This window comes from Rhinolophus hipposideros (genome assembly GCF_964194185.1).
Source record: "Rhinolophus hipposideros genome assembly, chromosome: 10".
NCBI classification, from domain to species: Eukaryota; Metazoa; Chordata; class Mammalia; order Chiroptera; family Rhinolophidae; genus Rhinolophus; species Rhinolophus hipposideros.
Window position 1 is genome coordinate 58,292,981 of NC_138056.1, and position 21,192 is coordinate 58,314,172.

The following is a 21,192-nucleotide window of genomic DNA, read 5'->3' on the forward strand; positions in this document are numbered from 1 at the left end:
CTTATCTGCAGAGGATGTCCTCACCCTGGCTGCACACAGTTGTCTAGACAGGACCTCAATGGCCCTGAGTAAAAACAGACAATGTCTATGTGCAAAAACAGGGCCCACGGAGAGTATGACGCTTGTGGACGTAGTGACCTCAGAACCATTGCACAGTGTTGGCTTACGTCTTGATTTTCCAGGACAAGACAATAATGTGAACAACTACTTATAGACACCACAGGATCTAGTGTTCTTCTCCCTAATTTTAGTCTGCTGAAAACCCGGATAAAATGTCACTCCTCCTTGAAGGAAATCCCCACCTGCAGCTGCTGGTGTCAGTATTGGAATCTCCTCCCAGCGTGACCTTCATTGCTCTGTCAGGGTGACAGGCTCTCCAGAGCTGTCACCCTCCGGACTTGCCCTTCCTCCAAGAGAACAAGCTACAGTGGAGGGCACCAGTGTGGCCACAAACTGTGACATCCTCTTGCCTTCATGTGGGTAAGTCCTACCTCACCCTACCCCCAGCTCCTCTGAAAGGGCTTTCTCTCAGTTTGACTTCCCGGATCGGGGAGAGCAAGCCCTCCACATTGTTCTGCAGGATTTGAAGTGAAAAGAACATGGATGATTATTATTGTGGTTTCCCTAATCTATGTACCCAGGGCATCAGGAACTGGTGATCCTGTGTTTGAACTAAAACAGGTTACTGGCCTGACACAGCAGGAAGCAAATTGCTTCTATAGATACAAAGCCTCCTGCTTTACCCTTGGGCTGGTCGCCCTTACTTTGTATTCAAAATATGAGAAACTGGCTGCCATTCCCGGGATGGTGGTGAGGTGCTAGTCCTGGCAAGCTGGCTTGTTTTTCAGTAACTCTCCCTTCCACCAAAGTAAAGGAAAACCAGAGGCTTCCGACTATGTCTTAGAAGTGCCCAAGCTTCTGAAAACTAAAAATAAGTCTCAAATTTAGCTCACTGTGTGTTTTCAAGGTCAGATTAGCTGATGATATCAGTCAAAACAGCCAAACTAGGCTTCCCCGTTACCTCTGTTCCAAAGGACACCCCCACTGTCTACAAAATGCTGTCCATTTGGGGCCTTGCTAGGGCGAGTGGGGTTTTGTGCTGGATGTGTCAGGGCTATAAAAAAACCAACACATGATACCGTCCTCAATTAGTTTTTATATTAGTAGCTATCCGTAGAGTTGTTACAATTAAAATAAACAAATAAATAAATAATGAGTAGCTAACATAGTTGGAGAATCAGAGAGCATACAGCATGTTAATATTTTGATACGTGTCCTAATTTAATCCTCACTATAGCCCTATGAGGAGGGTATTGTCACTACCCCATTTTGGAAATACGGAAATGGTGTGCTTGCTGGCTATTCTCCATCTGCCCCGCTCCCAGCAGTTCTCCACCCTTCACTGCCCTGCTTTGTGCCCGGAAGGCTGAGCCTTGCAGACAGCACAACCTGGCTCCCTTCTGAGCTGGCTTTGGCAGGCTCCAGAGATCAGTGGGTGGAAGAAGAGGTTGGAGGACTTCTTTCCCACTCCCTCCCTCTTTGGCACCAGATTCCTCGCAGAGCTTCATCCCTCCCCGGATTGCAGGTCCTGGCAGCAGAACTCCTCCATGGTGCTCATTCTCACCACTAGCTTCTTTTGCGGCATCTCCTCCCATCTACCTCCTGCCCTAAGAGCAGCGAGGTCTTCCCCCGTTGCTAGGTCCCGGGTGCTCTCTGCTTTGTTTGTTCCTTCAGCTCTGTCCTCACCTCCATAAGTAGCCACTTCATTAAAGTCTCTTCATTTGAACCAGCCAAAGGCAAACTGTGTTCCTGTCAAGAGCCCAGCAGAAGAGATGCAGATCAGAGATTCAAACCCACAGTAAGCAGTAGTCGGGGAGAGGAAAAGTAAACTGACAACAGAAATAAAATAATTACAGTCAAGAGAAAATGGTAGAAAGTGTTATGGGAAATCAAAGGCCAACAAATATATTCTGTTGAGGATGTGACATTGTCAGGCTTTTTAAAAATGAATAGAATTGAGACAAGTGGATATGGAGGAAAGAGTTTCAAAGGCGAACAAAAGCATTGTGGCAAAAAAAGCATAAGCCACATGTCGGGAACAGAAGTGGTTCAGTCCCAGAAATGCAGTAAACTATGGATTGTGTTTCTCAAACTGCACCCTGTACAACTCTGGGGTTCTATGAAATGTTACTACCACACTGAAAAAAAAGAGTCCACAGATCAATCGGCTTAAGCAGATTTTCCTACTCAGGACTTGTCAGAGCATTCGAAGGGCTAATATGTATATTTAACCACCTTTTTTTCACAGATAATTTATTGATATCTTCCAGAGTATGGGAGGAAACAGAGTTTGGGAAACACATATTGTCCAATAGGATTCTATAATCCTTAGGAGTTCCAGCAGAGAGATTCAGAACACCCTATCAGAGCCAGAACTGAGCACGTATTTCAAAGGGTTCTGCAGAAAGTCGCTGGGAATGTCACAAGTCAGGGATAAATGATGCCTAAAATGTCATCATATAACCATAGCATGATTAGTGAAATGCAATTAGTAGGCCAAGTGTCAAATTTGTTATTTTGACTCGACCCATAAAGAAAGAATGGTGAATGGGCATCAAACAGGAATTCTCATTTATATCCTGGAAAATACTGCAGCCCCAGTGGTAAAATTTCATACACAACGGACCCTGTTCTTGTGGTTGGCAAGCCAAGTTATTTCAGACCTGATATTTTAAGCTAATTAAAATGAGCCAGGTTCTGTGCTAGATTACAAAACCAGACAATAACCACAAAGATTCTTAAAAACTATAAAGACTAGAAAACCATAAAGAGTAGAAAGAAAAACAAGATAAAGTTCCTGTAAGGAACTCTGGATCACTTGAAGTTGAACATTTAACTATATAACTACAATGTAAGATATCATTCCAATACAGTTCTCTGAAAACACAGAATGAACTTACCTATCTAGCACTGAAGGGTTTCAGAGAAGAGTTGATATTTGAGCTTGAAGGACGAATAGAATTTGCCTGCAGAAAAAGGAGAAACTTCATGAAAAATGCCAAATTTGAATATCCAGACCCCATATTTAACCATGTAAAAGCTTACTCCTTATAAGACAGAAAAGAAAGAGTCCAATATTTATGGATAAATATAAACATAAATTAAAAACAAAAGGATTTTCCAAAAAAATGCCTTTTAAAGCATTGGAGGTGTGGTATAAAATTGTATAACATAAATGTAAAGAGACTGCCAAAAGTTTATTGAAGTCTGTTTCAAGATCAGCAGCTCTGCTGCTTCTTAAAGAAAGAAAAAATATCTTTATTTTCTCTTTTGTTCTTGATCATGAGATCCAGTAGGCAAACAAGTACATCAGAGAAGTCCCCTGCTGGTCTCTGGAGACTTTCTGAATTTGACCAGAGAAAATGAGAAACACACAGTTATTTCAAAATGTTTCTAATTTTTCAGTTTAAAATAATGCCCACAGTATACAGGAAATTGCTAATGCCAAAGCCTGTCTTTCTTCCTGATAATTTTAGCTTGCTATATTCTATTAAGTAGGATTAGAGTAAAGCTTTCTTTGCTGTGTAGCTTTTTTTTTTAAGGTACCATATGTACCAATATGACAATTTAACTATACAACTGTTTTATATATTAAGCTTTTATATATTACACCTTCACATATTTATATTCAGAGTGTACTGACTACTTTTCTTTCCATACACTTAAAATGAGTAATCTATACTTAACAAAAACAAGAATTTTTAAAAAGTTTTAAGTGCGATACAAATACATTTGTTTTATTAAGTGCTGTAAAGATTTTTTCTAGTGGTTCTTTTTGTTAGCTTTTTATTAATAATGGGAATTTGTTGTGGTTTCATTTTTACCACGTAATAGTTTAGATCTATCATCATAAGAAAAAAAAATCTGGTTTTGCCCTTAAAACACTGACAAATATGTGGGTCTGACAATATTAGTTGGCTCAATAGATGTTTGTTGAATAAATAAACTGATGGCACCCAATCTCCATAGGGGAGATTAGAAGACAAGGCAAAAAAATACAATCCTGGCTCCAATTTGAATCTATAGTTTTTCCTAAGTTCAATACTAAGAAACTCTTTGTTGCCTACAGACCAGACCTACGACAAGAAGTTTGGGGGCTGAATAGGAATCCCAAGATAATTTCATTTTACAAAGACTGGATTAAACTTTTTAGCAGTGATACTAAAACAACTTGATTGATTCATTCATTCATTCAACATATTTTAAAACGTTTATTGAGCATTCACAGTAGTAGTATTAGTAATAATATTAATAAGAGGTAATGCCAATTTAGAATTTATTTTGTGCTGAGCCCTGTGCTGTGTGCTTTGGACTGATTATCTCACTGAGTTCTTACAACAGCCCTGAATTAGCCCCATTGTACAGATGAGGAAAGTGAGGTGCAGAAAGTTGCATGGCTTGCCCATGGTCACCCAGCAATGATATGAATCCTAAATTGAATCCAAGTCAGTCTGACTGGAGTTCCACATTCTTTGCTCCCCCAGGACCCCATGGTAGGGGTTCTCCCCCCAAAAATGTGGATTATCTTCCATAGGATAACAATGTCATGGACTCAAAGACTGTAACAGCAGGTCATCTAGTCTTTCTTTTTACAGATAAGAAATCAAGGCCAGGCCAGTAAATGAGGTGATTTACCCAAGGTCACAGAAATAGGTTTAAATGCTCCTTCTCAACCCTCTGGGTTGTTTCTCAGTCCATTTCTCCTTTCACTGACTACATGGAGCTGAAAATCCCCTTACTGAGTAAACCACTAGATCCATATTATCACAGAAATAAGAAACCATATGGAAATGATTTTTAAATATGGAATTTTATCCCCTTAGAAATAATCCTCATTGATAACTTTCAAATTGACAAATTATTGAAGCTGCATATGAACCCTGGCCTCAGGAAAATAAGCACTAAAATTGAGCTTAGCAGGTTAGAGTTGACGTTGGGTCTCTCACCTCCCTGCCACCCTAAGTTTCCAATTGTCTTTCGGTGCCGTCTCATCTCCTGCTCTGAGACCATTTAACAGCCTGTCACTAAGTGATTGCACAATTGGAGCAAAAGCAAAATAGAATCAAAAGGATGTTTAGAGCTGCAACAGACATCAGCAACTGATTCAACCTTGTCATTGTAAGCTCCAGAAAAAAGAGGTCTGGGAAGCAATATAACACAAAACAGAACCTGGTAAAAGAGTCGGACCGACTGAGCAGAAGTCACAACTGTGTTACTTAGTAGTAAAGCACTGAGTATCCTATTTAACCACTTTGAACCTCAGTACTCTACAGATCTGTCATTGCAAAATGGAAATAATCATAGTGTCTATTTTTCTGTTTGTCTTGACGATTACTTGCAATGACGTATATTCCACGCTACCTGACAAACAGCATACATTCAATAAACATACCTAGAATTATTACAGTCCAATCCTCAATCTATCCCTTTCATTCACTTAACTGATTTTCTTGTTTCTCTAGTGGGAGAATCCAATGAGATAATGTTTGGTAAAGTCTTGCTCAGATTTTCTTCCTTTGAGCTTCGGCTCAAATTCTCCCACTTTGTACAAGGCCAAAATGGGAATTAATGATACCCTCACTCTTCTATGCTCTTTAGCTCTAGCCTGATCCAGCCTATGTCTCATTTTGTCTCCTCTTTGATTTTGCTTTGTTTATATCCATAGCAAAAACCCCTAGAGGTGAGGGATTGCTTTCTCTCACACAGCCCCTGTACAGTCACCTAATACACAGCACATACTCAGCAAACGTGTGGGCCTTACCCTGAATGCATTTTTAACAACTCAATTTCTACGCAGATGAAAAGTCTTTGAGAATTACGATTATGGAGTTGAACTGAGTTCTTAAGAAGCAGTGAAGGTTTTCTGGGTTTTTCTTTGTTTCTCTTTTTTTTTTCAGGGAGGGGAGAGGGCAAGTACAAAAAGGAAAGCAAATATCTAGCGAAGCTCAGCATGAGGACACCTGCTCTTTACACAAGTCTTCTCTTAGAAGTCAAAGTACTCTACAGATCTGTCATTGTCCTTACAGCAATCACAGTGACAACCTAAGAGCCAGGTAGTAACCTCTCATTGTACTATTGACAACTCCAGGAAGCAAAAGAAGCTAGCGGTGCTTGTTCAAGCCGTGAGCTCCCCTGGGTCATCTGTTGTTAGAACTACTGTCTGGGTAGGGGGCAAGGGACCTAAGACTGGCTGTGGGAGTGGCGATAGGGGAGGGATGTGTTCTTTGGTCCTTCTGTGCCTCGCTTTATCTCTCTGAGTGATGGGAATAACTATCTTATTGTCTATGATTGTACATTCCCAAACAGGTTACCATGTAATTTTTAAAACTGCCAGGACAAATGAGCAATGACTATCAAAGTGGTTGAGGTGGTGCTCCAAAGCAGAGCTAAGGTACGTTCTTGTTGCCTAACAGATATAACAAGAGCTAACATTTAGTAAGTGCTTGCTGTGTGTTAGTCAGTGTGCAAAGCATCTTATTCACTCAAGCATTAACACAACCCTATGGGGCAGTCTCCATTTTACAGAGGAGGAAACTGAGGCACAGAAAGGGTAAGCCAAAGGCTACACAGCTGGTAAATGGCAGAGCCTTGAACAGCACTCACATAGTTGAACGCCACTGGCATTCTCTTAATTATGTTGCTATTCTGTCTTCCTGTGGCCATCTCTTTAGTTTGGAGGCAAGCACAATGCTTTATGTATAATATGTGCTAAATAAATATTTGTTGAGTTGGAGTAAAAGTAATAAAACTCAAGCATAATTGGGACATCTCTCCCTTTTTTCTCTCCTTCCAATTCCACCCTCGGCTCCTCTATTCAGTATTTGACTTTTAATGGTGTTTCTCCAGTTGGGAGCTACAGGTCCTTGGAGGGCCATAATTTTTTTTTTTTAATTTATGATAATAAATGAATATAAACACCTTCTGGATCATTGAGATAAGCTTCTGATACAAGTACTGCCTCGTGATTTCAGTGCCTGTGTGTGCTATGCCTTGGCACCAGGAGTTACCACTTCAGTCGTTGTGCTAATAAGAAAGGAGCAGCTCAAAGTTAATCGCTAAGTGATTGATTAGAGTCAAGTGAAAGTGAAATTCTGTATTACAGTGACACAGGGTATGAGGAAAGAAGGTGTGATAGCTGGAACAGGGGAAAAGGTGAGAGAGTCGGGTCAATACAGGGCACCCCTCACACCATGAGAGTGGTAAGGCTACACAGAACTCAAATGTACCCGACCTAGGCAGTCAGCACCACATGATGCTAAGTAGCAGTTGAGTAAACTACTAATTTAAAATGTATAGTCCTGGGAGGAGATTTTTATAGTTATAAATTTGTTTTGGTTTTATTTCAGAGTTGTTCAAAAGCTGTAACATAAGCTTATACGTGGTTTTACTCATATTATATACAGAGGGTGCCAAAAAAATGTATACATTTTAAGAAAGGAAAAAAACTGTATTAATTGTAATACTCAATATATACTGATAACAAAAGATGAATGCAAGTCACGTTTGACTTCTGCAGTTACAAGAGGTGCTCAAAGTGGTTACCATCAGCGTCCAGACACTTCTGATTATGCTAGGGCTTGAGCATAGATAACCTCTCTTTTTTTGGCACCCTCTGTATTACTACAACATTTAAAAAATAAGCCAATGCTAAGCAAATTGTGCCCTTAAAATGGTGGAGAATAGTGGTTTCCCTCCCTTTTGAGACTCACCACACAGTAACATGTATGGAGGGCTTTCCTATTTAGATTACCAACACAAACACATTTGGCATGTTATTCAAACTTGGGTGTGAGACAGTGTGTTAGGCCCTCTTTTTGAGAGCAGGTGTTGATGGGAGAAAAGAAAGCTAAAAGGCCTGATAGGAAAAAACGTGCCCTCTGTGCTTTGGGGCAAGTCATCAGACCTGTAAAACCCCTCAGGTTCCTCGTCTGTAAAACAGTGGTGATCTGCACCTTCTTCACCAGGACGGCCTATCTGTAAAGCTGGTTCACAGAAGGTGCCCAGTAAATGGTCATCTAAGTAAAACACTGATGCAGCTGGGAAAGAATAGGAAGGTTGTAGCACTAGGTTCTGAAATGGCACAGTGACCCGCGTGACTAGAGGAAGACCACGAATGGTGGGCCCTTGGAGTGACTCTAGGAAGCAGGCCCACTGGCCGAGGACGTGGCTCCACCAGCTGGCGCGTCGGGAAAGCGCTGAGGCCGAGGGGCTCCCCAGCCAGCCTGCCACTCAGGAGCTGCCCAGCGCCTGCCTTGCTCCGGACCCCAAGCGCCGCACTGGGTGCAGTACTGGAGCCAAAGCATTGCTGGTCCTGTGTGCAGGATGCAGGTTTCCGGTTCCTTGGAGGCACCTGAGACACTGGGTGTAGCGGGAAGGACCTCGGCCATCACCTAAACACTCTCTAAGCGCTTGCAGGGGAGCGCACGGGGCTCCGCGTGCACCAGGTGTGGCCTGCGTCCCCAGTTCTGTCGGACTTGGGGAACCCCTGGATTTTGTGAGCCGGCAGCGGACTCGCAGGCGCGCTCCGGAGGCTGCGCCCCTGCCCCGGGGGGTGCGCGGCGTTGCAAGGGTGAAGGCGCGTGGGACTTGGGCAGGGCCGGCCCTCCCCGAGAACCGGCGCTGACTGGCTGCAGCCGAGAGGCCGGGGCGGGAGCGTGCGATCGCGCCCCCGGGGCCCACCTGCGCGGGGCCCCACGCGGACCGCGAGCGGGCGCGGCGCGAGGCGTGTGCGGGGTGGGAGCGGAAGGCGGGCGCGCGGCCTCCCCGAAGGAGGAGGCGGGGCGGGCGGGCCTCGGGAGGCGCGGGGGGCGGACCCGCTCGCGGCCGGCGCTGCTCCCCCGCCCGCTGGCACTCCGTCTCGCCGCGGGTCAGGCATGGGAGCCGCGCGCGCCCTCCCGGCGCCCACACCTGTCTGAGCGGCGCAGCGAACCCGGACCCTGGCGGGCATCTCGGCGCGGGTGAGTGCGGGCGCGGCGGGGGCTCCCTCGCGGACGCGGGGGAGCGCGGCGCGGGGAGGAGCCGGACAAAGGGCCGGTGCGCGCGGGGTCGGGTGACCTCGCCCAGGCCGCCCTCGGAGCCCGAGGGCTGGGACCCACAGCCTGAAGGAGCTCCGCGCTGCAGGGCACTTGCATTCACGCAGTGTTTCCCGCGAAGCGGGTGGGGAAAGACGGTTCCGAAACTGCGATCTTGGGCGCCTGGTGGGAGTAGAGAAAGAGCCGGCTCTGGGCAAACTCTCTGGCTGGACGGTGGCAACGGCCCCCACCTCCTACACACAGACACACACCACCACCACCACCACTTGTTTTCCTTGAGTTTTGCATATGGGTATCCCAACATTGAACATTAATGTTTAACCTTGGGCACGTGACTGTGAACACACATTAGCAAGCAAGGAAAGTGCAGCAAACACAGGTTGGGGAATAGGATCTTTTCTCTGGAGCCTTGATCGACGACCGTGTGATTCCCTAGAGAGTACTGTCTGAGCTATCAGTGGTTGAAAGCAAATGTGTCTTCTTCAGCCTGTGGCCATTCATCACGAGTTAACTTTTAAATAAAAGGTTGGAAAAAAAAGTTTTAAAAATGTTTTAAAAGAGGAGAAAGAATTGTTTAGGTGAAAGGAAACCACCACTCCCCTCCTGAGTACAAATTGGGTTTGCTTTCCAACATCTTATGAGAAATCCTATTTGTTTTATTGCCCTGTGGGCAACACCCACGAGACTTCAGTAACAGCCCCTAGCGGGTGGAAAGCTCCCGACTGGTGTTGGCATGTGGCTGACTTCTCTCAGCTCCTGAAATTGAACTTGAGGGGTCCCGGAGTGCTTTTTAGGAGCAGATAGCCCAATGCCAGAATTGTTTTAACATGGCTGTGTGAGAAGGAGTTGAATTTATAGTTTGAAGTCAGCTGTGGCCAAAAGCCAAATGCCAAATTAATATCAGGGTATTCATTGCACTTGTTTCAGGATTCTACTTGTGTTTAAGAGCGTCTAAAATAGACCTTATCACTGTGTCTCTCAAGAAGTCTGTTAGATGTGAGCAGATTGGAGGTGGAGTGGGGAGAAGGAACTTAGGAAATGCCACAAAAAAAGCCATCATATTTACTTATGAAAGTGTTGTGATGATATGCACGCCATCTGCATTCGAATAAATTGTTTAACTTGTGTTTGTCCCACTTAAAGTCAGGAGATAACTTGTCATGCTTTCCTGTGCCTGAACTGGAAAGAAGCATTTTTCCAGGGTAACTAATATAGATCTCAATTTGTAACACTGACAACTTATTCAGGTAGATGATGAATGGTGGGCACATTTTTCTGTCTGTAGCATAAGTGCCAAAGTGCCCATTAGTGGATCTGAGAACATTACGGGCCCGTCTCTGCAATGTTTAATAAGAGTCTCAGTTTCTCCTGCACATTTCTTCTCATAGATCCCTTCTGATTCAATCCACCAGGCATTATTCGTGCAGAACTCCCACTGAGTCCCGGGAATTTGTTTCTCGTGGACTCACAATTGACAGTTTTATACACTCAGTTCTTGTTCTGCTTCCAGGTTTGTCCCAGGTCTGTGGGATAGTTCATTTTGCCTAAAATCTGACAGAGAAGAAGTCAAGCTTCGTTTGACCACAAGATTGTGTGTAGGGTGACTGGACTTGTAAATGCCTTGCATTTCTTTCTTGTACAAGACTATAATTTTTAAACCATTATGTGATCAGGTCCGTTTTCCTTTAACAGGTTCTGTGACTTTGGAAAATGAGAGCAAGCCTGGCTGCTGAGTATTCACAGAGCTTTGTTCATTTTTAGGTATTTGCTTTAGGAATTAGCATGGTTTCACTCTTCAGTATCCCACGGATTCCATGGAAAACCCTTTGTCATCCTTCCAACTGTTGTTCAAAATTTTTATCTTCACAAATTTTCCCATTGTTTCTTTCTGTCATTACTGTTTCTAGTGGTCAGAGGAGTTCATACATTGTACAATAGAGAATGTATGTCCTAAGGATTCGATTTCCCCTCCTTGCACTTACTTGATTTCGGAGTTAGACCAGTCTCCCAATACTTGCCCTCTTGAGGAGACTTGTGTTGTTGCAGTTTTGAAGACTAAGGTACAGGGAGAGCTAGGAGGCAGCAGTTTCGGTGCCATCTCAAGCAGACCTTTGATGTTTTCACATCTGATAATGTGCAATGTCCCTTCACCGTAAGGTTAGTAGAGGTCTTATGAGGTGGCACCATCCTCATAAGGTGTCCGTATTTTTAGATAGTGGACAGCGGAGCAGTGGCTCCTATTGAGTGATGGAGCATGGAATGTGTCAGATGTACAGAGTTGGAAAAGGAATACAGTTTCCATATTACTCCGCATGGTGAGAAAATATTTGCCTACCTTCATTTTCCATTCTGCTCTGCCCTTTAGGTGAAGGGATGCATGAAAATACTTAGTTGGGAACTTTAAAAGATAATTATGTGTAGGAGGAATCCTTATCCAGTAAAGGCTTATTCCTAGAAATGAAATGTTGTAGACCCGAATTTTCTACATCAGGATTTAGATATAATGAGGATAAGACCTGGAAATCTTCATTCCTTTTTGAAAGAGGTGATTTTTCCAGACAGTTCTTTATGGATAAGGTGACTCATGTGGAAAGGCAAAAGAGAATTTAAAGTTATGTAACCCATTAGTTACCTTTCCAGTTGTGAGCTTATGAATGTTTTTATTACATCTGTTTTGCATCCTAGAGTGTTTATGTTTAAATAAACTGAAATGGGCATAGTGCAAGCTTACCTAGAGTTTATAAAAATGGAAACAATAATTATTTGTTTCCTGGGGAATTATTCTATTATCAGGTGAGTTGAGAAATTAGTGGAAAGCCACCAACCTAATTTTAAAGCATCACAGTTATCCTTGGTGTGTTATTAGTGGGGGAGGGGTCAGGAGAAGGTGGGAATTAGTGGGTAGTAGGATTGGGTCTCCTTCACACTTTCCTGGCAGCACTGACACCCAGCCATCCCTCCACTCCATTCTTGAAAGCCGCCCTCTGCTGGAGGCCTTTGTTTCCTTTGAATACGAATCAAGGAAATCTTATCACCCAGATAAGTGAGAGATTAGCATGATAAATTTTCCTTTTCCTTTTTCCCAATGCCTCCACCCTCCATAATTTTGTGGTTAAAAGCTCCTGAGAGGCAAATGACATTGCAGCCGCTGTCTATAAACAACATCGTGCCTGACCTGGACTTTTGTGACCCTGGGAAATTACAAAATTAGAGAATCCTAGGCCTGAAAAGACAAGAGCTGAAGAGCCTTAAAGAGATCATCGGGCTCAGGTCACTCTTCATAATTTCTCAACCACCTCAAACACATATTTGATAAAGGAGTGAGCAGTTTATGAAGCTTGTAACTTTAATACAGATGTCAGTTTAAACCCTTCTGGGGACCTGAGAACAACTTTACCTCCCAATTTCTGATTAGTACTTAAAAACCAAATCAATCTGGAATAATTTAACCGTACCAATTTTTACATCTGAATTACAGTTTGTTTGGGGTTTTTTTTATGCAGTTTTATAGATTTGGAGTTACATAGAAACTTTAATCAAGATAGAAAATGTCAGAACACGGTTTGATCCCACAAGATAATGAATGGAGTTTAATAATACAGAGAACTTGTAAGCAATGTTTCAAATGAATAGAATTAGTGTTTTTTGAGGTATTGGACAGTTTATTTCTAAGAGATTAGAACTTCACTCTGCCCTATGTTTTAGCAGTCCTTTACTTACCTGGCTGACTTCTTAACTGGTTAAATGACTGGAATTTAAGTTGTAATGAATCTGAATTAGTAATATTATCTAATATTAATCTAGAAAAGTAACAGTCTAGTAATATTCTGTGGAAGAGTCTTCAGCATTCTCTAATAGCATTTTGTGATTTTTTAAGTGATCCTGGGGGGGTCCTTGGCATAGACATCCGTCATTTTTGCTAAAAAACAAAGTTGATCCTCTGTATTGAGATGTTGGAATGAAGCTTTGGTCAGTGAGAGAGCCTAGCTGACTGCCCAGCACTCACACCCAAGAAAAGACTTGTTCTCATTTCTCTATAGCCATTAACTCTCTTGAACTAGTTTCTAAAAACGTTGTTTCTTTTTGAAAGACAGACATTTAAAAACAAACAAAACAAGCGGTAAGCCATGGTGGCACTTGTGAAATGAGGCATGCTTCAAAGCCTTTGAAAGTATTTTTTAAACAGGGGTTTGCTATCCAGGCAAAACCCTTAGAAAAATGAAATTAGAGTTAATTTTCCCTGACAGGGAGTTCATTCATTAATACCAAGTTCCTAATACAAAGCTTTTTAAAAGTATATTTGAACTAGTTTCAGACTCTTTCCTGCCATTCTCTTGCCTGACACCCTTGCCAATGGACTATTTTAGTTTTTGGATAAATGGCTAAAGCCAAAGGACGGATGCCCCTGGAGCTGCAGTAGATAATTCAAACTCTATGTTCCCAGGATCCAGTTAACATACAGATTTCAAGTTTGGGATTTGAAAATGCATGATCTAGATAATAATGTGAGCATACGAGTATGTTAACTGTCATGTTTGTCATGCATGTAGAAAATATTATCTACAACTTATGATAATACATAGTATAATACTATCTCATCTCCTCTCTCTCCCCAAGAATTATATTTTGAAAACAGGAATACTTGGCAGCTTGCCCCTCTGTCTGGATTCTGTGTTTTCTTTCTTAAGATAAGCTGAAGTAAAACTTGGCTTACCACATCTGCTGCACAATGCTAGCTAGCAGGCATTAACATTCTCCGCATTAGTCAAAGGGAGGAGGAGTGGTGTCTAAGGGTCCAAGATACAGCCCGAAGGGAGGTACATGATTCCTCCTAGTACATATCACATTTGGCAGGGATTCTGGTGTGTGGGGGCTTTAGTCACCTAGACAGCAACATACATAGAGAAAAGGTAGTCCAAGCCCTAGATATATCCAAGTGCTGAGTCCTCGGCAAAGAGATGTGAATAACCAGATACAGAGCCATCCCCCAAAGTCTCCTCAAGGGTTGACCTCACCGTACCTCCCCCACCTGTAAAGTTCCCAGTGGGGAGGAGGCCTTTACTAGCATTAGCATTAGCACCCCCTCCCTCCCTCAGTCTTGACAATACCCTCCACAAGCACATACAAACGTGTGTATGCACATACACTCCACCGCGATTTCAAGGATTTAGAGAAATAATTAGATGTGTTACCTCCCCACAAAAGGGCCCAGGAACCCTTCTTATTTGGAAAAAGTGGAGAGAATCTATTTCAAGGAATCGGGAAGTCCCAAGGAATTGGCTTTTCCAAGACCCCATTTCTTTCTTTTCCCTGTTCTCCCTGACAGGGTGGAATCAAAGAGAGAGAGAAGCTAAAAGATCCCAGAGGTGCGTGGGGCACCATACATCTTAGAAATATAGTCTGTGTATATGGGTTGGCGTGCTCAGCTGGACTAGATCAGCTCAATGGGATTTTTCAGTTTTACATAAAAGAAAACAAAGGCACCCCAAAGTTGCCAGCAAGTCTGTATTCTCAAGGAGGAAGAGGGTGAGAATAAGGAAACAGTTTCCTCCTGACTCCTGCTACATTCCACCAGCTTCTTGAGACCTAAACCCTCCTTGTCCTTGTTTTGGGATATTTGATTTTGAGTGAATTATCCCACCTGCTAAGTCAGCTTCTCTTCAACAGAAGATTGAGAGCCGATGGATACTTGAACATTTATGAAAGTACTACTTCCCGTCTTGTTGTTGTTGTTGTTGTTGTTGTTTTTCTTGTGGGGTGATTGATCTTGATCTTTAAACATACCTTTCAGGATAAACATCCAAACTCCTTCATTTAGTACCCATATCCCTTCATAATCCAGCTCTTGCCTGCTGCTTCCACCACAACCTCTGTCCCACCCTTGCTCAGCAAAGCGTAATTCCTGGAGGGAGTCGCACTTTTGCAGGTCTCCCTGCTCTTGCACAGACTATTGTCCCCTCTCTCTCTAAGAGTTCCCTTCACTCTATCATACGCTATATAACTTCTGTTGAACTTCAACACCCATCGCAAGCACCACCGCCCCTGGAACACCCCCCTGTTCTTCCTCATCCCCTCAACTGATTTCGTGCTCTTTCTCTGAGCTACCATATCATCCTCATACATCTCTGTCATGAGCACTCAACAAGCATCATTCAAGAAAAGTATTTTTTGAGCCACACCATCCATCCACTCCTTCTTCCACTAATACAGGCCTTCATTCAATAAATCTTTGTTGAGCGATCGCTAGCATAGGCCCAAATTCAAGTCATGTAGACTAGCTGGGAACACAAATACAAAGAGCTGAAAAAGTAACCAACAGTAACCATCATAATGTGATCAACCTTTGACAAAGGTCCTGGTACTATATGACAAAATCCAAAAGAAAAAGAAATCTTTTGTTAGAGGCCTGACTACTTAGAAACTAAATTTGTAATAGTTAAGGTTGTTTGAAATTCAAAGAAAAAAGTGACCGGAGTCCCAGTAAGTGGCCCTGTGGAGCCATCCTTGATGCCTTGTCACTCAGTGAGCTGAGTAATTTAAATTTACTCTCTCACATGGACAAGTTGCTCTGAACATTACCCAAATAGAAGCTATGATGAGAATGAGAGAAAAGAAAGGCAGGGGGACCAAAGCGGTAGGAAAACACAAAGGTTTAGAATGAAGCACAAAAAAGGCTCAGAATTACATGGAAATTGGGGCAGGTCCTTCAGTTCATCCGGGGATCAGTGAACACATTACACACACACACACACACACACACACACACACACACACACACACACACACACACACACACAGCGCTGCAGTGGGCCGTCACCTGGGGCATCTTAAACATAGAAGCGAATGAACACTCGATTTCATTTTGGGCACCCAGCCACAGGAATGTTCCAAGGTCAAGCCCTTGCATTGTAAGTGAGACCATTATCTAGGGATTCCTCTCTACACCCTGATTCCTGAGGAGGGTTCACTGACTTAGAAACAATGACAGGCATGCCGCCGACCTCTTCCGCAGTCAACCAGTGCCCAGTAAACCCTTGCCCTCCTGACCCACTTGTCTTTGTTCCTACAGAGTGGTGCTCAGCATGGCGGGGATTCCAGGGCTCCTCTTCCTCCTCCTCTTCCTCCTCCTCCTCCTGTGTGCTGTCGGACAGGTGAGCCCCTCCAGTGCCCACTGGAAACCCACTTGGCCTGCTTACCGCCTCCCTGTCGTCTTGCCACAGTCCACTCTCCGCTTAGCCAAGCCAGACTTTGGGGCCGAAGCCAAATTGGAAGTGTCCTCTTCATGTGGACCCCAGTGTCATAAGGGAACCCCACTGCCCACATACGAAGAGGTCAAACAGTACCTGTCTTATGAAACGCTCTATGCCAACGGCAGCCGCACAGAGACGCAGGTGGGCATTTATGTCCTTAGCAGTGGCGTGGGGGAGTCTTCAGGAAAGTCTCGGAGGAAACGGCAGATTTATGGCTACGACAGCAGGTTCAGCATTTTTGGGAAGGACTTCCTGCTCAACTACCCCTTCTCAACATCGGTGAAGTTATCTACAGGTTGTACCGGCACCCTGGTGGCCGAGAAGCACGTCCTCACTGCTGCCCACTGCATACACGATGGGAAAACCTATGTGAAAGGAACCCAGAAACTTCGAGTGGGCTTCTTGAAGCCCAAGTTTAAAGATGGTGGTCGAGGGGCCAACAACTCCAGCTCAGCCGTGCCCGAGAAGATGAAATTTCAATGGATCCGAGTGAAACGCACCCACGTGCCCAAGGGTTGGATCAAGGGCAATGCCAACGACATTGGCATGGATTATGACTATGCTCTCCTGGAACTCAAAAAACCCCACAAGAGAAAGTACATGAAGATTGGGGTGAGCCCTTCTGCCAAGCAGCTGCCAGGGGGCAGAATCCACTTCTCTGGTTATGACAACGATCGACCGGGCAATTTGGTGTACCGTTTCTGTGATGTCAAAGACGAGACCTATGACCTGCTCTACCAGCAGTGTGATGCCCAGCCTGGGGCCAGTGGCTCAGGGGTTTATGTGAGGATGTGGAAGAGACAGCAGCAGAAGTGGGAGCGAAAAATTATTGGCATCTTTTCAGGGCACCAGTGGGTAGACATGAATGGTTCTCCACAGGATTTCAACGTAGCTGTTAGAATCACCCCTCTCAAATATGCCCAGATTTGCTATTGGATTAAAGGAAACTACCTGGATTGCAGGGAAGGGTAACATGGTATACCTTCCTGGCGGCACTTACTGGTCTTCATGTACTTATTTTAGGAGAGGCCAAATTTTATCATTGGTGTGTGTGTGTGTGTGTGTGTGTGTGTGTGTATAAGTGTAATGTGTCATAATATCTTTTACCTAATTTTTTAAAATTGCAAGATGACTGGCTTTGTTATTTGAAAATTGGTTTGTGTATCATATCAGCATTTAAGCAGTTTGAAAACATACTTTGCATAGAAATAAAAAAAGCATACTGATGTTTGGGGCAATAGGGAGTATTTAGTGGTTAAGTTAATCTTTTACTTTTTGAGAACTTCGATTTTTATTTCATCTGAACTTGTCTCAAAGGTTTATATTAAATATGTGGCATACAGGAGATATAAGTTCTTATGTGTGTATGTGTGTATTTTCTCCTGAGACTCATCTTGGTTTTGTCACCTTTCTTTTTCTGTTTTAATGCCTAATCACTAATGTTTCCAGATGGCAGTGTTCCCTACCACATACAACTCTTAGGAACTTTCATAATACTTCTTAGATCGGCAGTTATAATATTTTGGATTTGGGGGTGTTTGCATAGTAGTTCTTGATCAGTAAAATAATTTGCTGACCGTGTTGGTACACATATTAAACTAGATCTTGCAGTCAGTTAGTATCAAGTTGCTTTCAGTGTTGAAATAGTTTCTCTTCCGAAGATTGTTGCTCTTCTTTTGGGGAAGACTGCATATGGCCCTGCCAACTGTGCAGTCACAGCAGAGCTGGCAAGATTGTTTATGCCAATCCTTCCATTTAACAGGATTTCGCTCAGATTTTTTGAACTAGCTGTTTTTCAGAAGACAATAATCAGGGCCCTAATTAGAACAGGCTGCATGGCTTCCCTACTAACAGTTGTGGTCACACTAAAAACAATCATTGTATTTTACCCCCGGAGTGTAGCACATCTCATGTTTTATCATTTGGACGGAGTAATTTAAAATGAATTAAATTCCAGAGGACAATGGATGCATTGCTCGGCAGATGTCACAACAGAATAACCACTGTTTAGAGCCTGGCACAGTCATACAGCCTCATCAAAATTATTCCTCATGGTTTTCAATGTGCTTTTGGGGATCTGTGTACTTGAGCAATTTGGAGACTTTTTTCTCCTACTTATTTTATAGTAACAATATTTGGAAGGTGCCTTGAGGAAACCAATGTACCTTTTTTTCCACTAGCTTTAAAAGGTACACTTTTACTGGACTACTCTAAGCTACAGGCACATATAATCAAGTACACTAGTAAAAATGAAAATTGGGAGAATGAAAAATGGATCAGAATCATCACTCCCATAGATGCCTTTATGAATGTTTTATCAATGTGATAACCCCAGTATATAAAGAAAAGACTTTGACTTATTTTATGTTTTCATTTTATGCCCCTCGGCCTGAGCACTTCTTTCAAAATGTATCATATCAGTAGAGAAAAAAAGCCAATGAACTATAAACAGATGTATGCTGTTCTTACACCCAGGGTAATTTTAACCTGCAGTGTGGCTATCTGTTTGTGAGGACATTCGAATACAGCACTGATGTTTAAACTTCCTCCAGGTGGCTTTTGGCTTGTGTTTCTTGAGCTTTTTCGAAGGCTAATCCTGATAAGGCACTCATTATAAGAAATGTATAACCATAGTGCTTTCGTCAAATCACATAAGAAATACTTTGTGTAGCAAAGAGATGCAGGGCTGCCAGGAATTTTCTGAGTTCCAGTACAATTAGCTTTGGAATCTAGCAGGAATCTAGCCTGAGGAATAAGAGAGGTCTCCATCTCAATGTCTGGTATTTGGGGTTTTTGTTTGGTTTTGCTTTTGCTTGGTGTGAAAAGAAGTTCACTGAACACCTAGATCAGAACTGATTTTTTAAAGTAGATGCTCCTTTTAAAAAGCAACGTGGTGTTTTATTTTGATTTTTTTTTTTTTTTGTAAAGTTGAAACTTAATGAAACTTCCCTCAGCAAAGGTGGGCAATGGCACAAAATCAAAATAATATCAATGTTTAGTTCACAGGTAGCTGTAATTTACTAAAGAATTGTACCTACATGATTTATACAGTGTAATTCAGACTGTAAAAAGACTGAAAGAATTCAGTATGTCCATCTTTTCAGTGGTAATAAAAGAAAGCATGGTATTAAGCTATCATGGAAGTGGAAATAAAAAAGGGCTTTTAACATTATTAACGATATTAATATGTTAATATAATTAGTGCTTTACATGTGTTAGTTATACATTGTAAGGATATAGTCCCAGTAAGGCGAGTAGGACGTTTCCCAAAATGTGTGCCTTAAACATTGATCCCTTAAATATTGATCCCTCCAGATGTTCTACCAAAAATAAAAAGGACACCATCATCAGGGAGGAGGGAGCTGCCTCTCAGTAACCCCCTCTCTTTATCAGGGATTCACATGCTTGTTTGCACATTGAAAGCTCTAAGAAGTCCTGTAGTAAAGAGATGTGTTAATGTTTTAAAAATCTGCATTTCAATAAACATCTTTGATCACGGAACCTTTGTTTTCTCCTATGATGCCTCTGAGCAATTTAGTGTTCTAATAAATACATTTTGGGGATCACTGTAAAAGCCTTGGGGTCAAGGTGATGATGAGCCCTGAGTGGTGTCAGGTATCAGTGCCTTTGGGATTTAATCAGAACCTTGTATCCAGATTTGGAAATATTCAGAGGGTAAAACAGGAGAGAATAAACTTGAAAATCATTTGTGGCTGAGAATCAGAAGGTCGTGGCAGAATTTGGGATCCATTTTTTTCATAGACTTTATTCAGAATTTTAAATTTTAGAAAGGAGTTAGTCGTCCCCACCCCCAAAATGGGAAAACGGGATGAAAGAGGGAAAGAAATAAGAGCCAGTCAGTGGCAGTCATATGTGTATTCTTTCTGTACTTTCATTGGACTAGAAATGGATTAGAAAACAAAACACCTAGGGAGTAAGTTGGAACATTGAGATCACGCTTTTCACTGTGTACGACTCCACCTGCCTGTTCTGTGGGAGCGCAAGTCCCCAGTGACACCTGGGCCAATAAGGTAGCAGTTTCTCTCTAATACCTACAGGAGCCTTCGGTTCAGAACTTGCTGAAGATGACAAGCCTGCACTGGAAAAACGACTCTCTAGTCTGCCCACCATGTGCTAACTGAAGGGTCAACGACAGCCATCCAGGGTGTCCAGAGGAATTCTGCTCACGGCCCTCAGCACTTCCTCTCCAAGGGCTGGTCGCAGCCCTGGCCTGGAGCGTCTGGACAGCCCCTGCACTGCTCTGGCTCTCCTGCATGCTTTGTCTGAGTTCTCCTGTTCGTGTCTGCCTTTTCTTAGCCTTTGTCATGAACCCACTCAAGGACGCCTTGAAGTTGCCTCTGGCACTTGGTGTCTATGGGTATTAGGTAGAGTGCCCATTTAATTTATCACCTAGAATGAAATTCTTTTGAGATGGACTAAAAGGGAATTCTATTAAAAATGAGGCTATGACAGCAGTATACCCCAGGTATGTCCTGGGACATCCAGCCTGTCTGGTCACCTTCATTGGTAAACCCTGCAAAGCACTGCGGGGAGTACAGACTGACAGCCATACTTTGTAACCAAGGAACAACGGTGGGGTGTAGCTCCCTCTGTGTCTCATCTCTGGGCTTTCACATTGGTTCCTACTGCATACTTTCTTGGCCAGGATCAGCATTCTGTGGGCCTCCAATAGGGGAAGGGCATTTAACAATCCTTTTGATGGGGTGGGTTCTAAGGATATACGTGATCAACAAGGACCATTTCTAGCAGGAACAACACATCTGTTTTTAGTCTGATGTTTCCCCAGAGAAGGAAATAAATTAGCTTCCAGGACATGAGTAAACAAGGCT

The 21,192-nt window shown here is 43.0% G+C and overlaps 1 protein-coding gene across 4 annotated transcripts; it reads left to right on the forward strand.

The window, feature by feature from the left end:
* Nucleotides 1-319: 319 nt before the first annotated feature.
* Nucleotides 320-20,035, forward strand: PRSS23 (serine protease 23). 4 transcript variants are annotated; one of them, XM_081062270.1, is made up of 3 exons: nucleotides 320-480; nucleotides 6,367-6,451; nucleotides 16,162-20,035. In XM_081062270.1, the coding sequence occupies exon 3, from the start codon at nucleotides 16,175-16,177 to the stop codon at nucleotides 17,312-17,314; it is 1,140 nt and encodes a 379-aa protein (XP_080918396.1). In that variant the 5' UTR covers nucleotides 320-480; nucleotides 6,367-6,451; nucleotides 16,162-16,174; the 3' UTR covers nucleotides 17,315-20,035. The 4 variants fall into 4 exon arrangements, with proteins under 4 accessions (XP_080918396.1, XP_080918395.1, XP_080918397.1 ...); XM_081062269.1 differs by lacking the exon at nucleotides 6,367-6,451 and having other exon boundaries at nucleotides 326-480; XM_081062271.1 differs by lacking the exons at nucleotides 320-480; nucleotides 6,367-6,451 and adding an exon at nucleotides 8,255-8,504.
* Nucleotides 20,036-21,192: the final 1,157 nt, after the last annotated feature.